General features: G+C 46.6%; 1 protein-coding gene across 3 annotated transcripts in view; it reads left to right on the top strand.

Moving 5' to 3' along the window:
• SLC1A2 (solute carrier family 1 member 2) overlaps positions 1-25,869 on the top strand; it is a 142,498-nt gene that overhangs the window by 76,168 nt on the left and 40,461 nt on the right. For all 3 annotated transcript variants that reach the window (XM_034645133.1, XM_034645132.1, XM_034645131.1), the window contains exons 2-5: positions 14,330-14,469; positions 16,160-16,312; positions 18,090-18,340; positions 24,022-24,190. In XM_034645133.1, the coding sequence (XP_034501024.1) occupies positions 14,330-14,469; positions 16,160-16,312; positions 18,090-18,340; positions 24,022-24,190 (713 nt within the window). The remainder of the gene's footprint in view (positions 1-14,329; positions 14,470-16,159; positions 16,313-18,089; positions 18,341-24,021; positions 24,191-25,869) is intronic.

The raw sequence follows: 25,869 nt of genomic DNA, 5'->3' as shown, positions 1-25,869 counted from the left end.
CATCTTTTTTTTTTTTTGGCCAGGGAGACCCCTCTCTTATAACTTGGGCCACCCCAAATCCCACTGTTTTTGTCTCATCTGAAGGAGATGTTCGCATGTCTCCCATGTATAAGGTGTTCTTGGGGCAAAATTAGCACCTGTCCTTTCACTGACAAAGCTACCACTACGGGAATCAGCCATTTGGGGACCAAAAACATAATTTAGTTTGCCTGTTTATTTTAAACTTTTGATTCAAGTCTAATGCACAGACAGAAAAACACACAAATCTTAAGTGACCAGCTTAAGTTTCTCAAATTAAACCCACATGTGAAACTAGCATCTAGATTAAAAACAAAAAGAAAAAAAGAAAAAGGAAATTGTTAGTATTCCAGAAACCTGGTTGAGGCCACGGAGTTTTAAACACAGTTGACTTCAGACCTGACCCTGGGCAGCAGCGTGCGCTTGGCAAAGGTCATGTCTGAGCTCCTCTCCTTTTACTTGGCTTCTGGGTCTGGTTCTGGCCAGGACCTGTGTCAGAGGGTCAACTTCAGCACATCCTGTTTTTAGGGAGAGATCTGAGAAGCTCCTTCACACTGGCTTGTCAAGGAAGGGTTGCTTTTTCCATGGCCTTCTGGCTTCAATCTGAGATGCAATGTACAGGACTCTCAAGGAGGAATTTCAGGGCTCTGGGATCCAGAAGTGGGCACCTTTGAAGCTCTCCGGAGAAGCATAAGGGAAGTCCAATAACATCTCCCCACAAAAGCATAGTGTGGCATTTCCAGGGACAGCCCCGGGGGAATCTCTCTCTTTGTAGGCTCATGGTGACCACTTGTCTTCTTGCTTGGAATTGACATTGCACTGCAAGGTTTGCTGCATGGTCTAAAGGAGAGAAAAGGCATATAGACTGTTCTGCTCAAGAGGGGAAGGACCACACTGACGAAAAGCAATTGAAAGGTGTGACCACACCGCCCAGGAAGTCCCAGCCACTGGCGCGCCTGCTCTCTGTCTAGTGCCTGAAGGCCCTGCGGCTAATTAAGCCACTTAGTCAACATCCCAGCAGCTCCCCTGCCTGGCAGGCTAGGAGGTCTCCGCTGGAAGCTTCAGGGCCTAGAGGAAGAATTTCCCACGCTTGAGGGCCAGATCCAGAGCTCTGTTAATTAAGAGTGCTTCCAGAAGAGCCTTTCTGGCAAAGGAAAGAGTGGTCATGCTCTTTGGTAGAAGGACATTCTGGAAGGTTCAGTTTTAGAGCTGTTGATTTTGGCAACTAGATCCTAAGGCGTCTTCCTGTGTCCTCATCAGTTTCCCCAAAGGCCTCATTAGCCGAACCCAGATTGGTTCATGGCTTCGTCTTCCCTCGAGGATGCTGGGAGCACTGGGGCCACCGTGCCTTGGGCAGGGCAGCTGCCTCAGAGCTGCTGTGGGGAAGGGCCAGCCCTGCCTGGTGTCGACCTGCCCCTTCCTGCTACCTACAGGTTTTCCTAATGCAGGTCTTCCCTGGGACTAGATCGTGCTTTTTGTTGCCCATTCATTCATTCATTCATTCATCATGCAAAAATTGAGCATCTTCTACATACCAGGAACTGTGCTGGGTGTGGGGGAGGGTGAGACAAGGCCATGCCCTCAGAGTTTGTATTCTAGTGGGGGAACAGACAAATCATTGCGATAAATACCTGACCCAGCCCAGGTCAGGACAGGTGAGCTGCAGGGGGAGCATTGAAAAGTCAACAAAGACTTCCTCAGTGAAGTCATACTTGAATTGAGTTTTGAAGAAGAACTAGAAGTTAGTCTAAGAAGGCTGGGTTGAGGGGGAGAATGGGGAGGACGTTTTAGCTGGAGGAAACTGTTTGCTTCAAGGCAAACTGGGACAAGGGCCAAGTTCCCTATGGCTCAAAACCCAGAACACATGCCACATGAATTTCCCCATTTACTGGAGTTGTGCGATGTTTTCAAATGTATTTACGTGTTGTTCGATGAAACGGAGGTGGGTAGCAATTACTTCAGGAGGGACAGGCCCCTGGAGACCGGGCTGGCCAGTGTCCTCCCGGGTCATGGCATAATCTTTATTTTTAGAAGAGGTTCCCAGTTTGAGATGATTAAACACCCCACCCCGATCTCCCTACCCAGGCTGGGAGGGTCACTGTTCCTTGGCATCTTATTTCTATTTTGGGTGGCGCACCTTTCTGGAAATGGGCAAATTTGTTGTGTCGAGGCTGGCTTAGGAGTTCCTGACCTTAGGAGGATATCACAAAAGTCCAGAGGTTTTATACTTAAGAGTGTATTCCTGATGTTTTTGAGAGGTTATCTAGTCATTCCAGTGTAGACGTTTACAGAGTGGGAACTTTCCAGGCCCCCACCCTTTCGCTCTTCTGGGACTTCCTTTTTGTAAAAAGCACAAGCACCATTTGTCGCCAAAACTCAACTCGCTGAAACTAAAGAAACTGTCTTAATAATCATTTGCACCATTTTAGGCATTGCAGACAAAGAAGGGAAACTAACATTGACTATCAATTACATGTGACATCCTCTTGCGGTGCTTTCCTAAGCATTATCTCATTGAAGCTCTACACTCACCCAGTGAGTCGGGTGGTGGTGTCCAAGAAATCAGTGCCTTGTCCCAGGCACGGCAGGGAAAAGAGATTTTAATGAAGAACCCCAAGGCCATGGATTTAGGGAATTATATTCCACCAAGTCTCCTTTTGGCAGCTGCCAATGACTTGTGGGTGGGGCTTTAACTTCTCTTTCTGGGAAAAATGGATGTGGTTTTTATTTATCACTTCAGAATTCTGTCTCCTATAATTCTCCTTGCGCCTTGTGTGAGGATACCCAAAAGCCCCAGTTGGCTCTGTTTTTGCCATTCATGGCATTAGCCAGTGGGGGCCCATTGGTTTGGGAAACGATATGAAGAAGAGACTTCTTTCCTGAAGTTTCTCATCGTGAATGTTTCTGTGCGTGAATGAATCTCCGACTCCATGCAAGTTGACTGTGAATGAGATGCGTGGTCTCTCAATGAATTAGGGACCAATTTGGCAATCAGCTGGTCCCAATGCCAGGCCACCTGTCTGACTCCATTCCTGTGGCATTGACCTGCCCATCTCAGAAATCTAGACTGAGACCTGGTCAAGGGTGGTTGGGGGTTAAAAAGATGCTTGTGTTTGAATTGTGGTAGCGAATTTGAGCCCTGACTCAGCATTACTAGTGCTACAAAAACATGCTTTTGGAAAGGGAGACTTGAAGGTAAGGACATAAAGCAATGGTGGCTGTTTTTTATCATTGGTGTGTCTCTTGTCTCTAAGTCACAAGTCTGTCCCTCCCTGTGGGACCGACATGAAGCAATTGGGCTGTCCCCTCATCGTCGATGAAATGATTCATCTCATGGTAAACTCTAAGCTTATTCAGTCCCAAGTGACTAAAAATAGAGGCTACTGAGGGGGGTGAAGATCCTCTCTGTCCCCCCAAAGAATCACAGAATCTTAGAACATTAAAGAATTTCTGATTCAACCCTCTTATTTTACAGATTACATGCCTGGGACCTAAAAAAAAAAAAAAATGGCCAAAAATGATGCCTAAACCCTATTGGTATCTTACACTGAGTTTGTTTCCATCATTCCATACAACTATATCCCCTGTCTATTGGTTGTGGGCAAGTAGCTTTATATCCATTTTATTCCCCATACTCTTTCTAACCCAACCAGGTAGGAGCAGGCCTGGAATTAGAACCTAGACCACTTGACTTCCTGTTTCATTTTGTCTGCAGGTCCAATCCTGTCATGATTTGGGAAAATTATGAACCATGTTCTTTAGCCAGATCTCTGGATGTTCAGGAAGAGGCCGTAGAAAAGGAATATTGTTTGTGAAGTCTAGAGTGGTTCACCAGGAGGACCTTTCTAGAAAGCATTTTTGTGATCTGAGAAATGGACACAGCAACCCCAAGAAGGGACTGAGGGAGATGTGGGGGTTGTTAAACCTTTAGATTTCATTCACAGAGTCTTTGCGGATGCAGTGGCTGTCAGAGAGAGAGAGAGTGTCTGACTTCTTGGTCAGTGAGCATCCTTGACACTGTTCCAGCAGGTCTTACAGGACCTAGTGAGGGTGGAGGGACTGGCGCTGGGAATGCCCCCACTGTCTTAGAGTTCCAGTCCCTTTTACAGCAAGGATGTTCTTCTTTAGGGAGCCGGGGAAATCCCAGATGTGGGGCAATCACAGCTGTAATCACCATGTCATGGTGCTCTGTGCTCAGAGCTGATAGCCCCGGCATTTTCAGCGTTGTTTTACAAACACGCCAACGACCTGAGAAGAAAGCCCCCCAGCAGGCTCTATTTCTGTTTTTGAGGGTCTGACCTAGAATCCCCCATTAGGGCAATCCCTGGGCATTGTCTCTTCAGGCCCTCGGCCTCGGGCAGCAGAGGGCTACATGGTGATGCAGGCCAAAATCATCAGTTGCTCTTAGGTTCCCTGGGGAATGTTCTGCTGCCACCTCACCGAGCCAGTGGAGGAGGAAGAAAGTTTGGTGCCAATCCGGCAACACGGAAGTGTGCAGGCAGCAAATCTGAATCCGACCCCACATCTAATGAGCCTATNGGATATCAATGCCTTGTCCCAGGCACGGCAGGGAAAAGAGATTTTAATGAAGAACCCCAAGGCCATGGATTTAGGGAATTATATTCCACCAAGTCTCCTTTTGGCAGCTGCCAATGACTTGTGGGTGGGGCTTTAACTTCTCTTTCTGGGAAAAATGGATGTGGTTTTTATTTATCACTTCAGAATTCTGTCTCCTATAATTCTCCTTGCGCCTTGTGTGAGGATACCCAAAAGCCCCAGTTGGCTCTGTTTTTGCCATTCATGGCATTAGCCAGTGGGGGCCCATTGGTTTGGGAAACGATATGAAGAAGAGACTTCTTTCCTGAAGTTTCTCATCGTGAATGTTTCTGTGCGTGAATGAATCTCCGACTCCATGCAAGTTGACTGTGAATGAGATGCGTGGTCTCTCAATGAATTAGGGATCAATTTGGCAATCAGCTGGTCCCAATGCCAGGCCACCTGTCTGACTCCGTTCCTGTGGCATTGACCTGCCCATCTCAGAAATCTAGACTGAGACCTGGTCAAGGGTGGTTGGGGGTTAAAAAGATGCTTGTGTTTGAATTGTGGTAGCGAATTTGAGCCCTGACTCAGCATTACTAGTGCTACAAAAACATGCTTTTGGAAAGGGAGACTTGAAGGTAAGGACATAAAGCAATGGTGGCTGTTTTTTATCATTGGTGTGTCTCTTGTCTCTAAGTCACAAGTCTGTCCCTCCCTGTGGGACCAACATGAAGCAATTGGGCTGTCCCCTCATGGTCGATGAAATGATTCATCTCATGGTAAACTCTAAGCTTATTCAGTCCCAAGTGACTAAAAATGGAGGCTACTAAGGGGGGTGAAGATCCTCTCTGTCCCCCCAAAGAATCACAGAATCTTAGAACATTAAAGAATTTCTGATTCAACCCTCTTATTTTACAGATTACATGCCTGGGACCTAAAAAAAAAAAAAANGTAAGGACATAAAGCAATGGTGGCTGTTTTTTATCATTGGTGTGTCTCTTGTCTCTAAGTCACAAGTCTGTCCCTCCCTGTGGGACCGACATGAAGCAATTGGGCTGTCCCCTCATCGTCGATGAAATGATTCATCTCATGGTAAACTCTAAGCTTATTCAGTCCCAAGTGACTAAAAATAGAGGCTACTGAGGGGGGTGAAGATCCTCTCTGTCCCCCCAAAGAATCACAGAATCTTAGAACATTAAAGAATTTCTGATTCAACCCTCTTATTTTACAGATTACATGCCTGGGACCTAAAAAAAAAAAAAAATGGCCAAAAATGATGCCTAAACCCTATTGGTATCTTACACTGAGTTTGTTTCCATCAATTCCATACAACTATATCCCCTGTCTATTGGTTGTGGGCAAGTAGCTTTATATCCATTTTATTCCCCATACTCTTTCTAACCCAACCAGGTAGGAGCAGGCCTGGAATTAGAACCTAGACCACTTGACTTCCTGTTTCATTTTGTCTGCAGGTCCAATCCTGTCATGATTTGGGAAAATTATGAACCATGTTCTTTAGCCAGATCTCTGGATGTTCAGGAAGAGGCCGTAGAAAAGGAATATTGTTTGTGAAGTCTAGAGTGGTTCACCAGGAGGACCTTTCTAGAAAGCATTTTTGTGATCTGAGAAATGGACACAGCAACCCCAAGAAGGGACTGAGGGAGATGTGGGGGTTGTTAAACCTTTAGATTTCATTCACAGAGTCTTTGCGGATGCAGTGGCTGTCAGAGAGAGAGAGAGTGTCTGACTTCTTGGTCAGTGAGCATCCTTGACACTGTTCCAGCAGGTCTTACAGGACCTAGTGAGGGTGGAGGGACTGGAGCTGGGAATGCCCCCACTGTCTTAGAGTTCCAGTCCCTTTTACAGCAAGGATGGTCTTCTTTAGGGAGCCGGGGAAATCCCAGATGTGGGGCAATCACAGCTGTAATCACCATGTCATGGTGCTCTGTGCTCAGAGCTGATAGCCCCGGCATTTTCAGCGTTGTTTGACAAACACGCCAACGACCTGAGAAGAAAGCCCCCCAGCAGGCTCTATTTCTGTTTTTGAGGGTCTGACCTAGAATCCCCCATTAGGGCAATCCCTGGGCATTGTCTCTTCAGGCCCTCGGCCTCGGGCAGCAGAGGGCTACATGGTGATGCAGGCCAAAATCATCAGTTGCTCTTAGGTTCCCTGGGGAATGTTCTGCTGCCACCTCACCGAGCCAGTGGAGGAGGAAGAAAGTTTGGTGCCAATCCGGCAACACGGAAGTGTGCAGGCAGCAAATCTGAATCCGACCCCACATCTAATGAGCCTATTCTTAGAGGCTCTTGGCAGAACAAGGGAAATCGAACGCTAATGAAAAGCAGGTTCTGAGAAAAGCTTCAAATTCAGCACCAGCCCCATTACATGTTCCCTTTTGGGCCACAGAGGAAGTCTTGCATGATAAGCTAGCTTGCTGGTGAGATAGCTCTCGTGGATTTGTGTGAGAAGGAATGAGGCAGCGACGGCAACATGCACAACCATTGATGTCATTCAGTGAAGCTAAGATGAAGGGAATGACAGGCTCATTCTTCAAGTTTTCAGTTATCCAAACAGATGTACCATCATATGGCCTTATTTGTGGGGGCCATGGGGAGTGATCGGCGGTGTTGGTTTACAGAAACTTCCAATATTAAGGGATTGTCTTGCTAAATCTTCCATCCAGAAGAAAGAGTAGAAATAGAGGCAGTCAGCGGTGTTTGCCAGCATCAGGCTGGATGGATTGGGGCTAACCGAGGCACACTTGGGCTTTTAAATTCCTTCTTGCTTGGATCTGTGTGCACTGCCACAGGCTGTAGGAAGGGAGAATTGATAAGGGGCTAAGGGCACACACTTGAGATATCTTTCTGTGTTTATTCAGCGAGCTTGCCCATGTTGGGTCTTGCCAGGGTAGCAAATGTGCAGGCTTTTGTGACCTTAGCCTTCCTGTGGGGTCCAGCTCACCTCTCCCTGCTTTCAGCTGGGCTAGCCAAAACTCCCATCATATTTGTGATGGTAATAGGGCACAGCGTTACTGGTTTGGCATTCGTTTGAATCCGGGCCCATATTAAACCCAGCACGTTGATGCCCAGAGTTGCACCTGGTGGGAGCTTCAGGCTCTGGTTCGGATAGACAGGTTTCCAAAGTGTATATATTCCATTTATGTGTTAAGCTCCAGGCAAATTGTGTCCGAATGTAGGAGACCCCTCATCCGCTGCAGGTTTTGGCTCTAATGTTCCCTTGCCACAGAGCCTCCCTTGGCCACCTGATGCAGTAGAGCACGCCTCCTCCCCACGTGTCCTCCTCCTGTCTGCACGTATCTCCACTTGAAATACCTTGTCTGTTTCTTTGTTCTTCCACTAAAATGTGCACTCTCTGAGAGCAAGGGCTTTGCTCGCTCTGTTTACTGCAGTCTCTTTAGCTCCTTGAACAACATGGGACCTTGTCATATGTGCCCAGTAGAAATCTGTGGAATAAATGCAAGACTGGAAAGAGGCTTGCTGAAGCGGTAGGCTGCCAGTCTATCCATAAAAGGGTCTCGTTCCCAGGAGAAAGCAAGATACCCCTTGCAGTTATTTTCTCATTCCTAATTTCTTCGAGGAAACATTCATCAAGCGCTTGGAGCCAGGTGTGAAAGATCACAGCCCTGCTCTCCCAGGGTTCACGGACTGGTGGCAGAGGTAGACATTTGCATGAAATCCCTTCTTTAAGATACAACTCTGGTATCAGCCCTCCTGGGAGCCTTTCTTGAACACTCTTCTTCCCCAAAGTGAGGTTAGGTGCCATTTTTCCCATTTGCATAGCATCCCCCGCAGAACTTGACTGTGGCCCACATGTAAAGCAGACAAATACCATACAGTGTGCTTTCTGTTTCCCCTCACGAGCTCCTTAAGAGCAAGGATTGCACCTTACTCTTTCCTGAGTGGAGCAGCTGACATATAGAATACTCAGTAAGTAGGAGATCTCTTTGTGATTGCCGCTGTTACTATGTGCATTCAGTAAGCAGCATTCATATAGCCGTGTATGTGTATAATCTCATTTAAAATATTCTGAAGCTACATAAGGCTTAGAAACAGCTCTGTATTGTTCTATAATATGATATGATGCTGTCTTCTACAATATTCCCCATTTCAGGCTCTCCTTGTGTTCTGGTGATGCAGTGATCACTTAGATTGGTGTGGAATCTTTACCAAGAGTTCTTAGGGGACTTCGTGTTCCTAGATGCAGGCTGGGATCCTGATGTACTTTACAAATCATTCTCTACGTGCAGATGTCAGGGACTCCTATGAGCCTGGAGCATTTGTTTCATTTCAAGGGGGGCTGAGGAAGTCACAGGAATTGTCTCAATAAATACATGTGTGTTCATGGCAGTTTGGTGCTGCCACTTTGATGTGGCTGTTTTGATTCAGGGTTGCAGGGACATTTCGTCATGGCCTGAAAATCTAACCAAGGATCGTGCCCCACAGGCCCCCAAGCACACTGCTGGACTGAGTGTACGCGTAAACCTAATATCTGTGTGTTTTCATTTTGACATGGTTGTTTTGATGCCTGACACTTTCATTATATCTCTGGAACTTGCCAGAAACACTTGGTGTAAATACTTGTTAGTCTCACTTAAATACCAACCATGTGCCCGAGTCTAACTTCAGTGGCAAAACGGCTTCAAATAAAGCAGAAGGCAGGGGATTACAATCTCAAGGGGATGCAGAGCGATGCCAAAGGCTGGCTGACGGATCCCTTCTCTATTTCAGAAACACACATGGCCTCCCTTCTTTTTTGGCCACTTCTTGGTTTAGAGCTTCAGAGGACTGGCTGGGGACGTGTTTAAAAATATCAAAAGATCCCAATGGAAACATCGAAATGTGGTCTATCCATGTTAAAAAAGATCGTTTTGATCATTTTCCCCTGCTGTGTTGTCAAAAGAGCCTTCCTGTCTGTTTCACTTAGTGATTAGAGGAAGCGGTGTTTGTTGCTTGCTGACCAGATTGGCCCTCATCTGCTTGCCATGAGCAGTCCTGCCCTACTTTCTTTTTAGACAGTCTGAGTGATCGTTAGCACACACATGTCCGCTACTCAGAGGTTGTTCCAAAACGAACCAAATGAGTAGATAATTAGGCCACTAAGGGGAGGCCAAGATGCTTATATTTTGGACTAATATTTTCAATTGGGTATTCTAACCAGACCACGAAGCATCATTCCTAATTTCAAAGCATTTTTTTTGTGCATTTTATTTTATTTTTTTTTAATTTTATTTTATTATATTATGTTAATCACCGTACAGTACATCCCCAGATTCCGATGTAAAGTTTGATGCTTCATTATGCGTATAACACCCAGTGCACCATGCAATACGTGCCCTCCTTACTACCCATCACCAGTCTATCCCATTCCCCCACCCCCTCCCCTCTGAAGTCTTCAGTTTGTTTCTCATAGTCCATAGTCTCTCATGTTTCATTCCCCCTTCTGATTACCCCCCTTTTCTTTATCCCTTTCTTCCCCTACCGATCCTCCTAGTTCTTATGTTCCATAGATGAGAGAAATCATATGATAATTGTCTTTCTCTGCTTGACTTATTTCACTTAGCATTATCTCCTCCAGTGCCGTCCATGTTGCAGCAAATGTTGAGAATTCGTTCTTTCTGATAGCTGAGTAATATTCCATTGTATATATGGACCACAGCTTCTTAATCCAGTCATCTGTTGAAGGGCATCTCGGCTCCTTCCATGATTTGGCTATTGTGGACAATGCAGCTATGAACATTGGGGTGCATATGGCCCTTCTCTTTACTACGTCTGTATCTTTGGGGTAAACACCCAGTAGTGCAATGGCTGGGTCATAGGGTAGTTCAATTTTTAACTTTTTAAGGGACCTCCACACTGTTTTCCAGAGTGGCTGTACCAACTTGCATTCCCACCAACAATGTAGGAGGGATCCCCTTTCTCCACATCCTCTCCAACAATTGTTGTTTCTTGCCTTGTCTATCTTTGCCATTCTAACTGGCGTAAGGTGGTATCTCAGTGTGGTTTTGATTTGAATTTCCCTGATGGCTAATGATTTTGAACATTTTTTCATGTGTCTGTTAGCCATTTGTATGTCTTCATTGGAAAAGTGTCTGTTCATATCTTCTGCCCATTTTATGATTTGTTTATTTGTTTCTCGTGTATTGAGTTTGAGAAGTTCTTTGTAGATCTTGGATACCAGTCCTTTATCTGTGGTGTCCTTTGCAAATATATTCTCCCATTCCGTGGGCTGTCTCTTAGTTTTTTTGACTGTTTCCTTGGCTGTGCAGAAGCTCTTTATCCTGATAAAGTCCCATAAGTTCATTTTATCTTTTATTTCTCTTGCCTTTGGAGATGTGTCGTGAAAAAGGTTGCTCTGGCCGATGTCATAGAAGTTGTTGCCTATGTTCTCCTCTAGAATTTTGATGGATTCCTGTCTCACATTGAGGTCTTTCATCCATTTGGAGTTTATTTTTGTGTATGGTGTGAGAGAGTGGTCAAGTTTCATTCTTTTGCATGTAGCTGTCCAATTTTCCCAGCACCATTTATTGAAGAGACTGTCTTTTTTCCACCGGATGTTTTTTCCTGCTTTATCAAAGATTAGTTGCCCAAAGAGCCGAGGGTCCATTTCTGGGTTCTCTATTCTGTTCCATTGGTCGATGTGTCTGTTTTTGTGCCAGTACCATGCTGTCTTTGTGATCACAGCTTTGTAGTACAGCTCGAAATCCGGCATTGTGATGCCCCCAGCTTTGTTTTTCCTTTTCAACAGTTCCTTGGAGATTCGGGGCCTTTTCTGGTTCCATACAAATTTAAGGACTATTTGTTCCAGTTCTTTGAAAAATGTCCTCGGTATTTTGATCGGGATAGCATTGAAAGTGTAGATTGCTCTGGGTAGTATGGACATTTTAACTATGTTAATTCTTCCAATCCATGAGCATGGAATATTTTTCCATCTTTTTATGTCTTCCTCAATATCTTTCAAAAGTGATCTATAGTTTCTAGCATATAGGTCCTTTACGTCTCTGGTTAAGTTAATTCCAAGGTAACGTATGGTTTTTGGTGTTATTGTAAATGGGATGGATTCCCTAATTTCTCTTTCTTCAGTCTCGTTATTCGTGTATAGAAATGCAACTGATTTCTGGGCATTGATTTTGTATCCTGCCACCTTACTGAATTGTTCTATAACTTCTAATAGTTTGGGAGTGGATTCCTTTGGGTTTTCCATATAGAGTATCATGTCATCTGCAAAGAGAGACAGTTTGACTTCTTCTTTGCCGATTTGGATACCTTTGATCCCTTTTTGTCTTCTGATTGCTGTTGCAAGGACTTCTAGTACTATGTTGAATAATAGTGGCGAGAGTGGGCATCCTTGTCGTGTTCCTGATCTTAAGGGAAAGACTTCCAGCTTTTCCCCATTGAGAATAATGCTTGCAGTAGGCTTTTCATAGATGGCTTTTATGAGATTGAGAAATGTACCCTCTATTCCTACACTCTAGCAAGTATATTAAGCAGCCTGTTACGAAAAAGTAAGTAGTTATGTTTGGGTCCTTGGTCTCCAATCTGAGACTCTGGAAGCTAAGCTTGGTGTCTTGTTGGAATGGTGGTGCAAATAGGTAGGTTCCCTGAGTTATGTGTCACCCTTGTCATGAACTCGATGAGGACTGTGGGTCTCCATGCTCCCTGCATAAAGGCACTACCTGCACAGGTGCCATGCCAGGCCTCTAACGTACATGATCATGTTTAATTTCCACAAACTAGGCAGCAAGGCCTTCTTTCTGCATACCACACAGCTAGCGAGTGACAGAGGCATGATTTGAATCCCAGGTTCCCTGTTTCCAAAACCCACGCTATTTCTATTATAACCAATGATTCCAAACCACTGGTCTGCAGGTTGATATTGGTTCCAAAAGAAGGCTTTTCCAGTCTGTGGCGAGAATGTGTAAGGCTAACAGTACCCTCCCGTCTTAGAAGGTGCTGCCACTTATTCGGAGACTGCGACCTGTCTTTCTAGGTGTTAAAGACTGCTAAAAAAATTGTAATCAGGGATGCCTGGGTGGCTCAGTTGGTTAAGTGTCTGCCTTCAGCTCAGGTCATGATCCTGGGGTCCTGGGATTGAGCCCTGCTTCCAGCTCCCTGCTCCATGAGGAATCTGCTTCGCCCTCTTCCTGCAGCTCCCCCTGCTTATGCTCGCTCTTTCTCTCTCTCTCTGACAAATAAATAAATAAAATCTTTTAAAAAAATTTGTAATCACATGATGGTGATTGTAAATAGCAGCTAACAAAAGTGTCTTAAGTTGTCAAAGTAAAAAAAAAAAAAAAAAGGCCTATGTATGTCAATCTCCAAGCTTAAATTTGAAATCTTATTGGCCTGGCAAATGGCAAAGCTGGAAGAAGAGGCAGTGTGCTTATTACCCCAGCAAGGCGTTCACTGCAGACTCTCACCACCGCTTGGGTTCCCACGGGGCTTATCTGGAAAAGGGCTGGGCTGCATTGAGGGATGAAAGTACTCATGTGCTTCTTAAAGCCACCCTTCTTTAACTCTGAGTAGCATGACTTCTACTTAGCAGAGTCCTGATAATGCAAATGACCTTTTAAAAACCACAGGAGATTGAATTTTTAAAAAACTAGGTAAACCATCCTTTCCAAAAGAGAGGCAAAGCTTGGCCTACCCACATTTATGACTTTTCCATGACCAGGATGGGGAAGGCTTGAGCCCAGAGGCATTTTCATGTAGCATGACTTAGGTCCTGACTCCTCTTCTCTTCTTCTTTTTTTTTTTTTTGACCAATGAAAATGGAATTTTATTTTATTTTTATTTTTTTTGAAGTATTTTTTATAATAATTTATTATGTTATGTTAGTCGCCATACAGTATATCCTTAGTTTTTGATGTAGTGTTCCATGATTCATTAGTTGCGTATAACACCCAGTGCACCATGTAATACGTGCCCTCCTTAATACCCATCACCAGTCTGTCCCATTCCCCCACCTCCCTCCCCTCTGAAGCCCTCAGTTTGTTTCCCAGAGTCCATAGTCTCTCATGGTTCATTCCCCCTTCTGTTTACCCTGACATTCTGACCTTAGATCATTCAGAAGTCACCTTTTTGCCACTGATACAAGAACGAAAGATCTCAGGTTTTGGAGGCAGACAGATCTGGGTTTATATCTCTATTTCTTTTAGCCTTGTGACCCTGAGCAAGTTATTTTCTGAAAAATGGGCCAGAGATTCTTGCCTCTCAGAGTTACTGTGATGGGCAACTCTTAGGAATAAACCTCCCCACTGCTTGTGTTATTATTTTTTTTTTAAGATTTTATTTATTTATTTGAGACAGAGAAAGAGAGAGAGAGAAAGAGAGAGAGCACAAAGAGGAAGGGCAGAGGGAGAAGGAGAAGCAGACTCCCCGCTGAGCAGGGAGCCCAAGACAGGGTTCCATCCCAGGACCCTGGGATCATGACCTGAGCTGAAGGCAGACGCTTCACTGACCGAGCCCCCCAGGCGCCCCGAGCTGGTAGGCCTTTTCTTTCCCATGATGATCCAAGGTGGTGGGGAGAGACTTGCCTGGCACATAGGTGTTCGCTGTGTCCTGGTGTCCTCCTTAGAGGTACACTGGCACTCCGAGTACCCTGAGTTGCTCTGGTTTTTATTTTCCTACCAGTGGTTCCAGATACCCCACTGTGCCTGGGGGAGGCCTGTCTCACCCGCTGTTACCGGAGCGCCTCCGACTGTATGCGGGCGGCAGCCAGCAGGCTCTCACCACCCCTGTGCTCCTATTGCAGTGCCAACAACATGCCCAAGCAGGTGGAAGTACGCATGCACGACGGCCATCTCAGCCCGGACGAGCCGAAGCGGCGGCATCTAGGCCTGCGTCTGTGTGACAAGCTGGGGAAAAATCTCCTGCTCACACTGACTGTGTTCGGTAGGTGACGGGGCCGCCCCTCCTCCCTGGCTCTCTCCTGGCTCTGTGGGGACGCCGGGTCCCACAGCCAGTCCTCCCCCCGGAAGGAGGCCTCGTGCCCTCCTAAGGCCTCCTTTGCCCAGGCGTGCCTGCCTTGATAACATAATCTTCCCCTCACCTGCCCCAGCCGTGCATTTCCTTCCTCGGGGTTCTAGGCGGTCTTACAACTTCACGTGAGTACGTTAACATGCAGATTCCTAGGCCCGACGCCCGGAGACTTTGGGCCATCTGCGGTGAGGCCTTGGAATCGGCATCTTAACAAACCTTCTGGTGATTCCTAAGCAGATGATCGGCCTACCACGTTTAGAGGGGAACCTGCCTGAAGATAAAGACAGCAGGTGCTGAGAACCCCCTGAGAGGGCTTGCGAGGTCTAGCCCCCAAACACCTCATTACCTTAGATTCGCGTAGCACATTAGCTAATGAGGTCAGGGCGCAGGACGTTCATCCAGAAGCCTTGATCTGCTCCGGCTCCATCTCCAAAGCCTGACACTCTGCTTCAGCCCTCGCCCAGGCTGCGGTTGTCCTTCGCTGTGACTGTTGACACAATCTTGCTCTTAGGTTTTCAGCCAGGGTTTAATTGGAAATGGGGCAAATGGCAGGGTCTTAAGATGACAACCACACCCATTTCCTCTCTTGATCCCCTCTTGCTCTTCAGTTCTCTCTTAGGCTACACACAGAAACAGTGAACAGCTCCTCACCTCCAACTCTTCCCCACTCACTCAGCTCCCTGGCTTCTCCTCCGTTGAGTCCGTCATCTTGGACGTCAGTGGACCAGGGTCAGAACTGTGGGCTTGCCACAGTCCAGTTCACATAATGAAAGAAGACAGAGGTGTGGTAGGGGCTTCCAAGGCTTACCTTCCACATAAAGAAATTTCACTCATCATAGGTCATCAGCAAGTATGTTTTTCTCCTGTAGAAGTAAAAAAAAAAAAAAAAAAGGCTCAGGCTCTTGGCTGCAGTGTTCCTTTCACCTCCCTGGAGTTACCACCACAGCGCATGGACCTAGGCACTCCCCCCACCCCCAGCCTGTGGTGCTATGACCTGATTTGTCGTTTCTACAAGGATCTTTTATGTCGGCTGCCTGTTTGCAGATATCCAGTTTGTTTCGTGGAATCTCCAAGTATGCAAAGTGAAAGGCTCCTGCCAGCAACTCTGCCCAAATTGTTTCTTCCCAAATTATATACTTTCAGAGACGCCCCCTAATCTCCCATAAAAGGCTCCCATAAAAGCAAGTCTAGAGATTATGTAGGAGAATGTAGAAATCAAGGACAAAACCTCTTGAGAATGAGCTGTGGGGAAGTCATCGGGAGCCAAAGAAAATAGAAGGACAAAGGAAACTCACACCAGCTTGGTAAATCAAATGTTCATTTTATCTAGTATACAGTTAGAAAGGGAAGAAATACATTAAGCACCATGCCAGGCCTAGGCTGGGAGAGGGGAAAGCAATATCTGGCACTAGGTGGGGAATTATTTCTGCTGACAATCTTTGATGGTACAAGTGAACAGTATCCTCTAATAGTATTTTCATGACATGTTATTCATCATCCGATAATGGAAGGTAGGAGAAAGGTCAAGGTCACTGAATCCCTAGAGCTCCTCATTTGACTAAGATGAAACATCAATTCAGAACCTTCCCCCTCTCCCTTCTAGGTGTCATCCTGGGGGCAGTCTGTGGAGGGCTTCTTCGCTTGGCATCTCCTCTCCACCCCGATGTGGTCATGTTGATAGCCTTCCCGGGGGATATACTCATGAGGATGCTGAAAATGCTCATCCTTCCCCTCATCATCTCCAGCTTAATCACAGGTAAGACCCCCTCTCTGCCGCCCGGCCCCAGGGGCTCCCACTCCTGCTCTGGCCTGTGGATGGACCATCGATGCTCAGTTTGGTCGAATGAATGAATGTGATCGTCTGTGTCATTTTATTTCAGAGCCTTGGTTTTCCTGTCTCTCCAATGGGCATTATCAATCCTAAAAAAAGTTTTCCATCTGTTGGTCAGTCCAGCCATCTGTCTGTCTAGCAATAAAGGATAAAAAGGAAACAGCCACATGTTAAAAGCGATGCTAATGATAGTGGTTTCAATTTTGAATGTATACTTTCCTCATTTTCCAAATTGTACTTTGTTCAGATACTGATAAATAAAAGTAACAAATAGAAAAGGAAATTTTCTCTTAACTCTTTAAGTGAGAGTAGAGGGAAGTGGGTATTAAAAATAAAATAAAGACTAGATATGAAACCCTTAGAGGTCTTTGGAAGAAAAGCACCCTTAATGTGTAGATCATGTTCGTTTATTTTGGGCTGAAAGAATTGTTTTATTTGAAAGAACTTGTTTGCTCCTATGGGCTTATACTGGCAGTTTTTTCCTTACCAAATAATATTGGTCGAATAGGATGTAAATTGATGTCGTTTCGAGACTGAGCTCTGAGTTAAGGATGAAAGCAAGGCTTTGATTGATATTTGGGTGCCATCTGGGCGACCTTGAGAAAACCACCCCTCTGCACTCTTCACCTTATGAAGGAAGTGAGGCTCTGGAAACACCAAGAGATTCAGATGCTAAGCCAGGCTGTTTAGAGTCTGATCTCTGGTCGACCAGCGAGCCTGGTGAACGCAAGGTTTCATCATTCAGTCCCAGACTGAGTGACACTGTACTTTCACCTTAAAGGCTCCTTTGCAAACCAGAGAAAATATTCCCCATGCCCATTTAGCAGACCATGGACTGGACAAGCTGGCAAGAAAACTGAGCATCTGTTGGCCAGAATCTGACTTGAGGTTGTAAGGAGAAGTGGCTCATATATGGGTCAGCTCAATTCAGGAAAGTTTACACCAATGACTTCCTCCTCACAGCAAGGGCTACAATCTCTCTGTCTAGTAAAAGCAGAAACTGAAACCAGGAAGTAGAAAAATTGAAGAAACAACTGGGAAAAAACCCAGTGAAGGTAGGAGTTTTTGTGACTTGACTTGGAATTTCCTCTAACAATCACAGGACCTCCCACAGTATAGATGAAGTCCCACCTTTGTGTTCTCTGATCCCTGCACTAGGTTGGGAAATGCAGGTCTCCACCGTGCTTCAGCTCGGAAGAATGAGGGCTGTCTCGATTACTATGCTAGATTTTTGATATCAATCACCAGGGCTACCAGCTTTTCATTTTTTTAAGTGAGGACATTAAAAAAAAATGTAGAAACCAGCATATACTAACACCATCACTTCATAGAGAAAGGATATCTTAATACCAAATAAGTGGGAAGGACATTATCTCAGAATTAAAAATGGGATATATTCAACTTTAACTCCTATTGCAGACTGACAAAAAGTAGTCACTGATCAGCTTATAAACTTTGAACAAGAGAGATCAGGTTTATACACTCTAAACAAGAGATCTTCAACTCTCCCCAGTTCTCTAGAATCTCAAAAATGCCGTTGGAGAATAGAACTGGAAACTGTAGGGTTGAAATCTTCAGTAAGAGGAGGTTTAATCAACCATGAATGCATCTGAGTAGTACAAAGCCATGTTATAGGTGTGCAGAGATGGGGAGTTAACAGAGACATCACAGGATTAATCCTTCCAATGTCTTTCCAATCCAGGGTTGTCGGGCCTGGATGCTAAAGCCAGTGGGCGCTTAGGCACGAGAGCCATGGTGTATTACATGTCCACAACCATCATCGCCGCGGTGCTAGGGGTCATCCTGGTCTTGGCTATCCACCCAGGGAACCCCAAACTCAAGAAGCAGCTGGGGCCTGGAAAGAAGAACGATGAAGTGTCCAGCCTGGATGCCTTTCTGGACCTTATTCGAAATCTCTTTCCTGAAAACCTGGTCCAAGCCTGTTTTCAACAGGTAACCCAAAGTTCCTATGCTCTTGCCCCTCCAGCCTCCTAAGTTATCAAGATAAACACCTGCAGTGTTTCAGTGAACCAGCTCTGGGAGCAGTTTTCTTATATTTAATTGTCTCTCTAGACCTTGTATGAGATGATTTGGAGCAGGATTTTGGGATTAAAGTCATGTTTTTGTTTTGTTTTGTTTTTGTTTTTGTTATTAACCTTTTTTTTTTTTCCCCTAGCTCACTTAGCATCTCTTTGCTCTGGGATTCTCCTTTCTTGCCTTTTTTTTTTTTCTTTTTCTTTTTTCCCTGTTACCTCTTCACTTGTTTTTGGTTCCCCTCAGTATGCTGTCCAAGGGCACATTTTTATCACTTTTGCTGACAACCCTCTACAGTGCCCAGTGGGTCAGTGTTGGTAGTATAGCAGAGCCACATGGGGTAAATTTCAAAAATACACATGCCCTACAGAATCAGAATCTCTAGGGTGGGCCCAGGGAGTGGGTATTTTTCAAATTGCGGGAGTAATACATGAGGGTTGTAAAAAATTTAAACAGTGTAGATGGACCTAAGGCGTCAAGTCCTCGCTTCCCTTCCCTAGAATGTCATGGTGGGAGTTTTGTTTCCTTCCACATATGTAGTATGCGTGTGTGCATAATCTTATTTTTTGAAGATTTATTTATTTATTTTAGAGCAAGAGAAAGCGAGACAGTGTGAGAGTACAGGGAGGAGCAGAGTGGGGAGAGAGACCCCAGCAGACTCTGTGCTCAGCTCAGAGCCTGAAGCGGGGCTCGATCTCACAACCCTGAGATCATGACCTGAGCCAAAACCAAGAGTCAGACGCTCAACCGACTGCCCCGTACGTATGCATAATCTTAAAAAAAAAAAAAAAGTTCAACCGAAGAGGTACCGCATTACACGTACTGCGTTGCACTTGCTTTTTATTTAACAGGACTTTACCATCATCTCTTTCTCTCTTTTCATGATTGTGTAGTATTTCTAAAAAAATAAATTCCTGGGTGCTAATGCCTTGCCAAAGAGTTTTGAATTTCAGATTTGCTGGATGTTTCAAAATGGCTTTACAAAAGTTTGTAGTAATGTATACTCCTACCAACTGCATACAGGCAGATCAATTTTTTTAAAACTTATAATTTAAAAAAATGGATGATTCTGCTGAGTGAGTGGAACCACTGAGAGAGCTGCGGAGGCCCCACTCACCAGCCTGTTGTCTAGCCCCAGGTTCAGGTTAGGTTAGAACATACTCCAGTGCTCATGAGCCCAGGTAGGAAGTCACCTAGAACCAAAGAACCTGCTCCAGCCATTTCCAGGGCATCACAGAAGAATGAACTTAGGAAACAGACGGCCTAGAGGAAAAGTCTGCATTCCCAGCTGCCCCCCAAATGCTGTTGCCTGCCATTGCTGCACCCGAATGACTCTGGGTTAGGATGTGTTCTCTGATTTCCAGTGCCACTTTGCTGGCACTTAGAGCACGGAACTATGTTAAAGAAAAGCATTTCATGGATAAAGATGTGTATATACACGATGGAATATTACTCAGCCATCAAAAGGGATGAGATCTTGCCATTTGCAACAGCATGGATGGACCCAGAGGGTATGAGGCTAAGTGAAATCAGTCAGTCAGAGAAAGACAAATACCATATGATTTCACTTAGAGGTGCAATCTAAAAAACAAGACAATAAGCAAATAAATAAGCAAAAAGCAGAAGCAGACATAAATACAGAGACCAAATGGATGGTTGGCAGAGGGAAGGAGGTGGCGGATGGGCAAAACGGGTGAAGGGGAGTGGGAGACACAGGCTTCCAGTCATGGATGAACAAGGGACAAGGACGAAAGGCACAGCAGAGGGAATATAGTCAATGCGACTGTAGTAGTGTTGTGTGGTGACAGATGGCATCTTTACTTGGGGTGAGCAGGGCATAATGTACTGACTGGTCCAGTCGCTGTGTCATACTCCTGAAACTAATGTAAGCTTGTGTGTCCGCTATATGTCAATAAAAATTAAAAATTAAATTAAATTAAAAAAAACAATAAAAAGCAAAACAAAAAGTCTCCGTTAAAATAATAACAAAAATCAAAGAAACCATTTCAGCAGGGGAGGTTGGCTGGGGCGTGAAGAGCAGCAGGCCGGGAGGGTGTTTTCTGGCGCTCGGTCTGCAGAGTGGGCCTGCCCCTCTGCCAGCCTACATAGAAAGATGCATTTGCCTGCTTTGGGGAGATGGACACAACTGAGCGTCAAGTCTGCTGTTAACATTTTGAAAAGAGCACTCTGGAAGTGTAGCTGTGGAACTGGGGAGGCAGGGACGGGGGCCTCCGTCTTGGGCCCTGTCATGACCATGGTCCATTCACGGAGTCCCCTTCATCACAGTCGGCCAGGCAGGACTGAAGCAGGCGGGCACCTGGAGCTGTTGCTCTGGTCTGGGGTGAGCCGTGCTCACGCTCGGTGACCTGTCTGGTCAGTGGGCAGTGTCGGCAGGAGCTGCCCATGGCAGCGTCACTGTAGAAAAGAGGGCTGAGCCATTCCCTGCCCCACCGCTCTGCTGGCAACATTCCTTTGAGGAATGAACCCCTAGTCCCCCAGTGAAGCCCAGGGTCACTGTCCCTTTGAGTTAGGACAATCGGAGGGAAAATTGTATAGAATTCCTTTTTAAAGATTTACTTATTTGAGAGAGAGAGAGAGCGAGTGAGCAGGAGGCAGAGGGAGAGGGAGAGGGAATCTCAAGCAGACTCCCGCGCTGAGAGGGGGTACCGACAGGGTGCTCTGTGTCACAACCCTGAGATCATGACCTGAGCCAACCAGCAGTCAGATTCTCAACCATCTGCACCGCCCAGCCGCCCCTGTGTAGATCGTTTATTTCCCTCAGGGCGAGGGGGCATGCGGATTCCTTAAGCTGGACTTCGGGCAGCCTAGAGGAAAGGGGTCTTAAACTAGGAGCAATCCGTGGGCTCAGGGGGACCTTGAAGAGGGCTCGGAGAAAGGGAATTGTTGTGCAGTGACATCGCATTACCAGAGAGAAAGGGTGCCCAGGAGGTGCCTTCTGTGCCCTTGGGAGGCAGCTGGAAGTGACGACAAAAAGCCTGTCTTGGGTGTGGGGGGGCTTCACGCCCAGAGTGAGACACTGGGATGGAAGGAGGAAGATGCATGTCCCCAGAGCAGAGGCGGCCTTCTCCCAGGTGCCAGGCCCTGCGTCTTACAGAGCAGGGAGGTGGACCAGGCTGAGGTTTCCAGGAGAGCAACGGGCAGTAAGCTGCGGCCTGACCACCTGTAGTCAGACCCAGGGATAGGGACCACTGGGTGTTCTCTTCCGGGGAATCCGGTGATCTGTGTTCGCTCATCCATCCGTATTTGTGAGCACCTCCTGGGTGCCAGGCTCTCCACGGTGCACAGGATGCCACAGGCAGTGAGACAGTCTGGGTCCCTGCCCAATGGACCTTACTTACATTCGGGGGGGGGGCGGGTATGCAGACCAGAGCAAACATCAGGTAACTACACAAGCTATTTAAAAAATTAAGGTAAGTACTCTCTGAGCGCTGGGGGCAGGATGGTGGACTCTGCAGTAACTGGGAGAGACACCCGAGCTGAAACAGGGAGGGACCGGACTGAGCCAGGCTGAGGCCTGGGGGCAGAGCCTGCCCAGCCCAGGTGCTCCAGAGGGAAAGAAGGCCAGTGTGTGGGAGCTGGAGGGAACGGGGTTGGGGGTGGGTGGGAAGAAAAGCCCGGCTCAGGCAGGACCTGGTAGGCCAGGGTCAGACTCGGGTACTTACTCCAAGAGAGTTTGAGGCAGGGAGACAACTGTTTTCTATTTTTAAGAAGTTAACCTGGCAACTCTGGTGGTGGACAGAGCTCTGGGTAGCTGGACTTACCTGGTGTTAGCAGGTAGACTAGAAGGGGGATGGGAATGGCAGTGAGCAGGCTTTTGCAGGTTCTAAGGTGAGAGACCCTGGTGGTTTGGTCTTGGGGAGACTGGAGTTGGCACCCAGATGGGGTTGTCCAGACCAAATAGGCTCGGATCAAGAACTCAGGCCAGAAACGAGGCCTGCGTTCCAGGATCCCTATCAACTTGCCTGCGACTTAAACCACTGGCCCGTGCTGTTTGTGAGCTGATTTTGGAGTCACACGTAACTCATTCTGCATCCCGCTTTAGCAACTAGCTCACCATCTGCCCTGCAGTCAGTTAGCCCTGCGAGCCTTGAGGGGCTGCTGTTGACAAGAGATAATCGACGTCAATCATGAAGCACCTGGCTGCCCACGTGATCCTGAGAGCCACCGTTTATTTACCACTATGGCCAGGAGTCTTTTGAACTCAAACCTGGGCTGCTTTAGCATCCCCAGGATAGGTCTACAGTTGGCTTCTGGTCCTCCCATTTCCCTCTGAGTGTGACTCTGTTGCTCACAGAAGCTTCCCTTCTGATCATTCCTGCGTTCTTTCTTCATGCCAGTGTTGCCCAGACCAAGGGGGCCATGAGCTCCCTGTTCTCCCCTTGCACACTCAGCCTGAGCTTCCTCCCTCCCTGCACAGGTGCCAGTGGTTAGCCTAGAACAGAGCACATCCTGCTTCTCTCCCACTTTGGATAGCTGTTCAGTTTGGCATTGCTCACGTTAGGCCCAGCCTCAGTGGATTGGGTCCATGGAGCCTAGGGGCTAGAAGAATTCAGTGGTGCTCAGGCCCTCTGAGTTCAAGTCCCAGCTCTGCCAAAAGCTCTATGTTGACTGACAAGTCATTTGAGTTCCCCATGCCTCCTCTTCCCTATCTATTCAGGGTTCAGCCATCTGTCACTGACATTCTAGGATTTTGCATGAGTTCTATTTTAATGCCCTTGGAGGTATTGTTTCTCTAGACTCAGATGTGAATTTTCGCAGCACTCTGCATGCAGGGTGCCTGGCACCTTAAAAATAGAATGGATGTCACAGATGTCGAGGAATAGCATGAGGGGTTCTTGGGAGGCCATTTGCACAGAGATGCTTGGGAAACATTGAGCAAGGCTTGGCATCGCTGCCTAGAAGGAGTGGGTGTCTTCTCTCCTTACATTTTAATCTGAAATACAAGCCAACATCCCCATCATGGCAGCTGCTGGCAGCAAGTACATCTGGCGGATGGAGGTGCCCGGCAGAGCGTGACTCTGGAAGGAGGCCAAATGAGAGTCAGTCTGTGAAGACTCTGCCGGACACATACCAGGCAGGAAGGAGCAAACCAGGTGGACCATGAGGTCTCACCTGATCCCTGCCAAGACCCTCACTCTCCTACTCCTGACCAGATCCAGGGCCCCTCCCAAGGGGCAAGAAGGGTCATCCAACTGGGTTCACAATAATGAAGAGTGTCCATGTTGGATCCTGGATGTTATCTCCAAGATGCAGGGCTACCGTCATGGGAATATAAGAAGTAGACGTCTGTCCCCCACCTTGAAATTTGTGTCCCATTACTGGATCACACTACAATACAAATGAAAGTTATAAATCCTGTAATTATCATGTGATGCAGACAATTGTTTCCCCCTGTATTTGTGTAGTAAAACAGCACTTTGTTAAGCAGAGACATATAAAATATTCCCCAACTTTTGTAACCTTGTTTTGACATTTCTTAATTATTATTTTTTTAACATACTGAGAACTTTAAAAATGTGTAAGTGGCTAGACTTTTGGCGACCAAACCTCTCGTGTTTCTATTTCCCCCGCTCCATTAGATTCAAACGGTGACCAAGAAAGTCCTGGTGGCGCCTCCGTCTGACGAGGAGGGCAATGCCACCAACGCCGTCATCTCCTTACTGAACGACACTGTGACGGAGGCGCCTGAGGAAACGAAGGTGGTTATCAAGAAGGGCCTGGAGTTCAAGGACGGCATGAATGTCTTAGGTAGGCAACCTGGTGTTCAGCTCAGCGGGGAGATGATGGCAGCCCTTCCTGCTTCTCAGCACCTCAGCAGCCCTCACTCCCTTCTCAGAAAACCAGCCGCTCTGCTGTTCTGTAGATGAAACAGGAGGCTCTCTCTGGAGAGCTATGTGAGGGTTGCAGAGACTGACAGTTGAGGGATTAAGGAAGAGGGAGAGGGGCAAGCAGGACCGCGAGGGGACATGGCAGCTAGGGGCTGGTTATGGGAAAAGAGAGGGGACTAACCTTCATTGGGCACATTCCCTGAGTCTCTGTGTGGTGTTGATAAGTCACTTTCTCTGATTGTCTGGTTCGAGAAGTTACACATCCAATTTTTTCATTTTTTCAGCTTTTACTTTATTTTATTTTTTATTTTTATGTTTGTATTTATTTTTATTTTTTGAGTTGCCCTTGGGTGTTAGTGCTGTGCCAGGCACAGGGGCAGCCCACCCCGGCTTTCACAGTCTTTACACAAATACAGTGCTATCGGGAGTGTAAAGTTGGTGTTGCTGCCAAAAAGGAGCTTATCCAAAGGAGATTATCTTGTTTAACTTTTTGGGATTCCAATGAGCCCTTTCCCTTAGCCCGGAGCCTTCCTAGCCTGCCATGGCTTTGGGTCTTTGGCTTGGCAGGCAGACCAGATTTGGATCCCTTATGGACCACTCACCAGTGACCTGACCATGGCCAAGTTGCTCCACTTCTCCAGGTTCATTTGTAAAGTGGGGATGGGATTGCATCTCTCTTGTAGATCATCACGAGTGTTACGTGAGGTTGCATGTAGCCTGTGCCACGTGTTCTATTCGTGCGCAAGCTACGGTACCTCTCCAAGGTGGATGGAGAGCTGAGCTGAGAAGCTCAATAAGAAAACAGCCCACAGAGAATGAAGACTCCCATCATGTGGCTCCCGTTTGCTCAGTTTACTCCCCTTCCAGCCCCTGGACCCTCTCTCCAACATACCCCACACCCACTGTTAGAGTGGTGTCCCCTACACAAGGAAGGGGAACATTTGGCCCTAAGCTGGGAGAAACAGGGGAGCTGGGCGGGAGAGGTAGAATGATCCGTGCCAGCAAGATTTCTAAGGATTTGAGGGAGAGTTGGCTGGAAGGGGATCAGCTCAGTGGTCCTTCCACTTTGCCATCTAGGAGATCAGAGGCCCTTGTGTTCTCAGTAGGGTTGTCAGATAAAGTTTTGGAAGTCCAGTTAAATGTGAATTTCAGATGAACAACAAATGATTATTTTAGCGTAGGGTATGTCCCAAATATTGCACGGGACTTACTCAACCCTAAAATAAAATATATTCATTGTTTACCTGAAATTCTTATTTTAACTAGGTATCCTGTTTGTTTGTTTCTTCTAAATTTGATAACCTGACACCTAACTTACCCAGAACGGTTGAGAGAAAGAGGCAGAGAAGAAGGATCGTCTAAGCACTGAAAAGCAGAAGCTTTAGTGAGGGATCTTCTCAGTTCGGCATGGCGGGAAGCAGGTTGACTAAGTGAGAGCGTGGGAGGAGATAAGCTGACTGGTTAGGCAGGCAATGGAAGATCAATGAACATTGTTGACAAACCGTGTGGGGCTATAGGAGGAAGGAGAGAGGACAGAGTGGGTGAATTCCTCTGAGGGGAACTCGTCCATATCCTCAGCATCTACCTGGATCCACCCTG

The sequence above is a fragment of the Ailuropoda melanoleuca genome, chromosome 16 (assembly GCF_002007445.2).
Source record: "Ailuropoda melanoleuca isolate Jingjing chromosome 16, ASM200744v2, whole genome shotgun sequence".
NCBI classification, from domain to species: Eukaryota; Metazoa; Chordata; class Mammalia; order Carnivora; family Ursidae; genus Ailuropoda; species Ailuropoda melanoleuca.
Note: the sequence above shows the minus strand (reverse complement) of the source record. Positions and strands in the feature narration are given on the sequence as shown.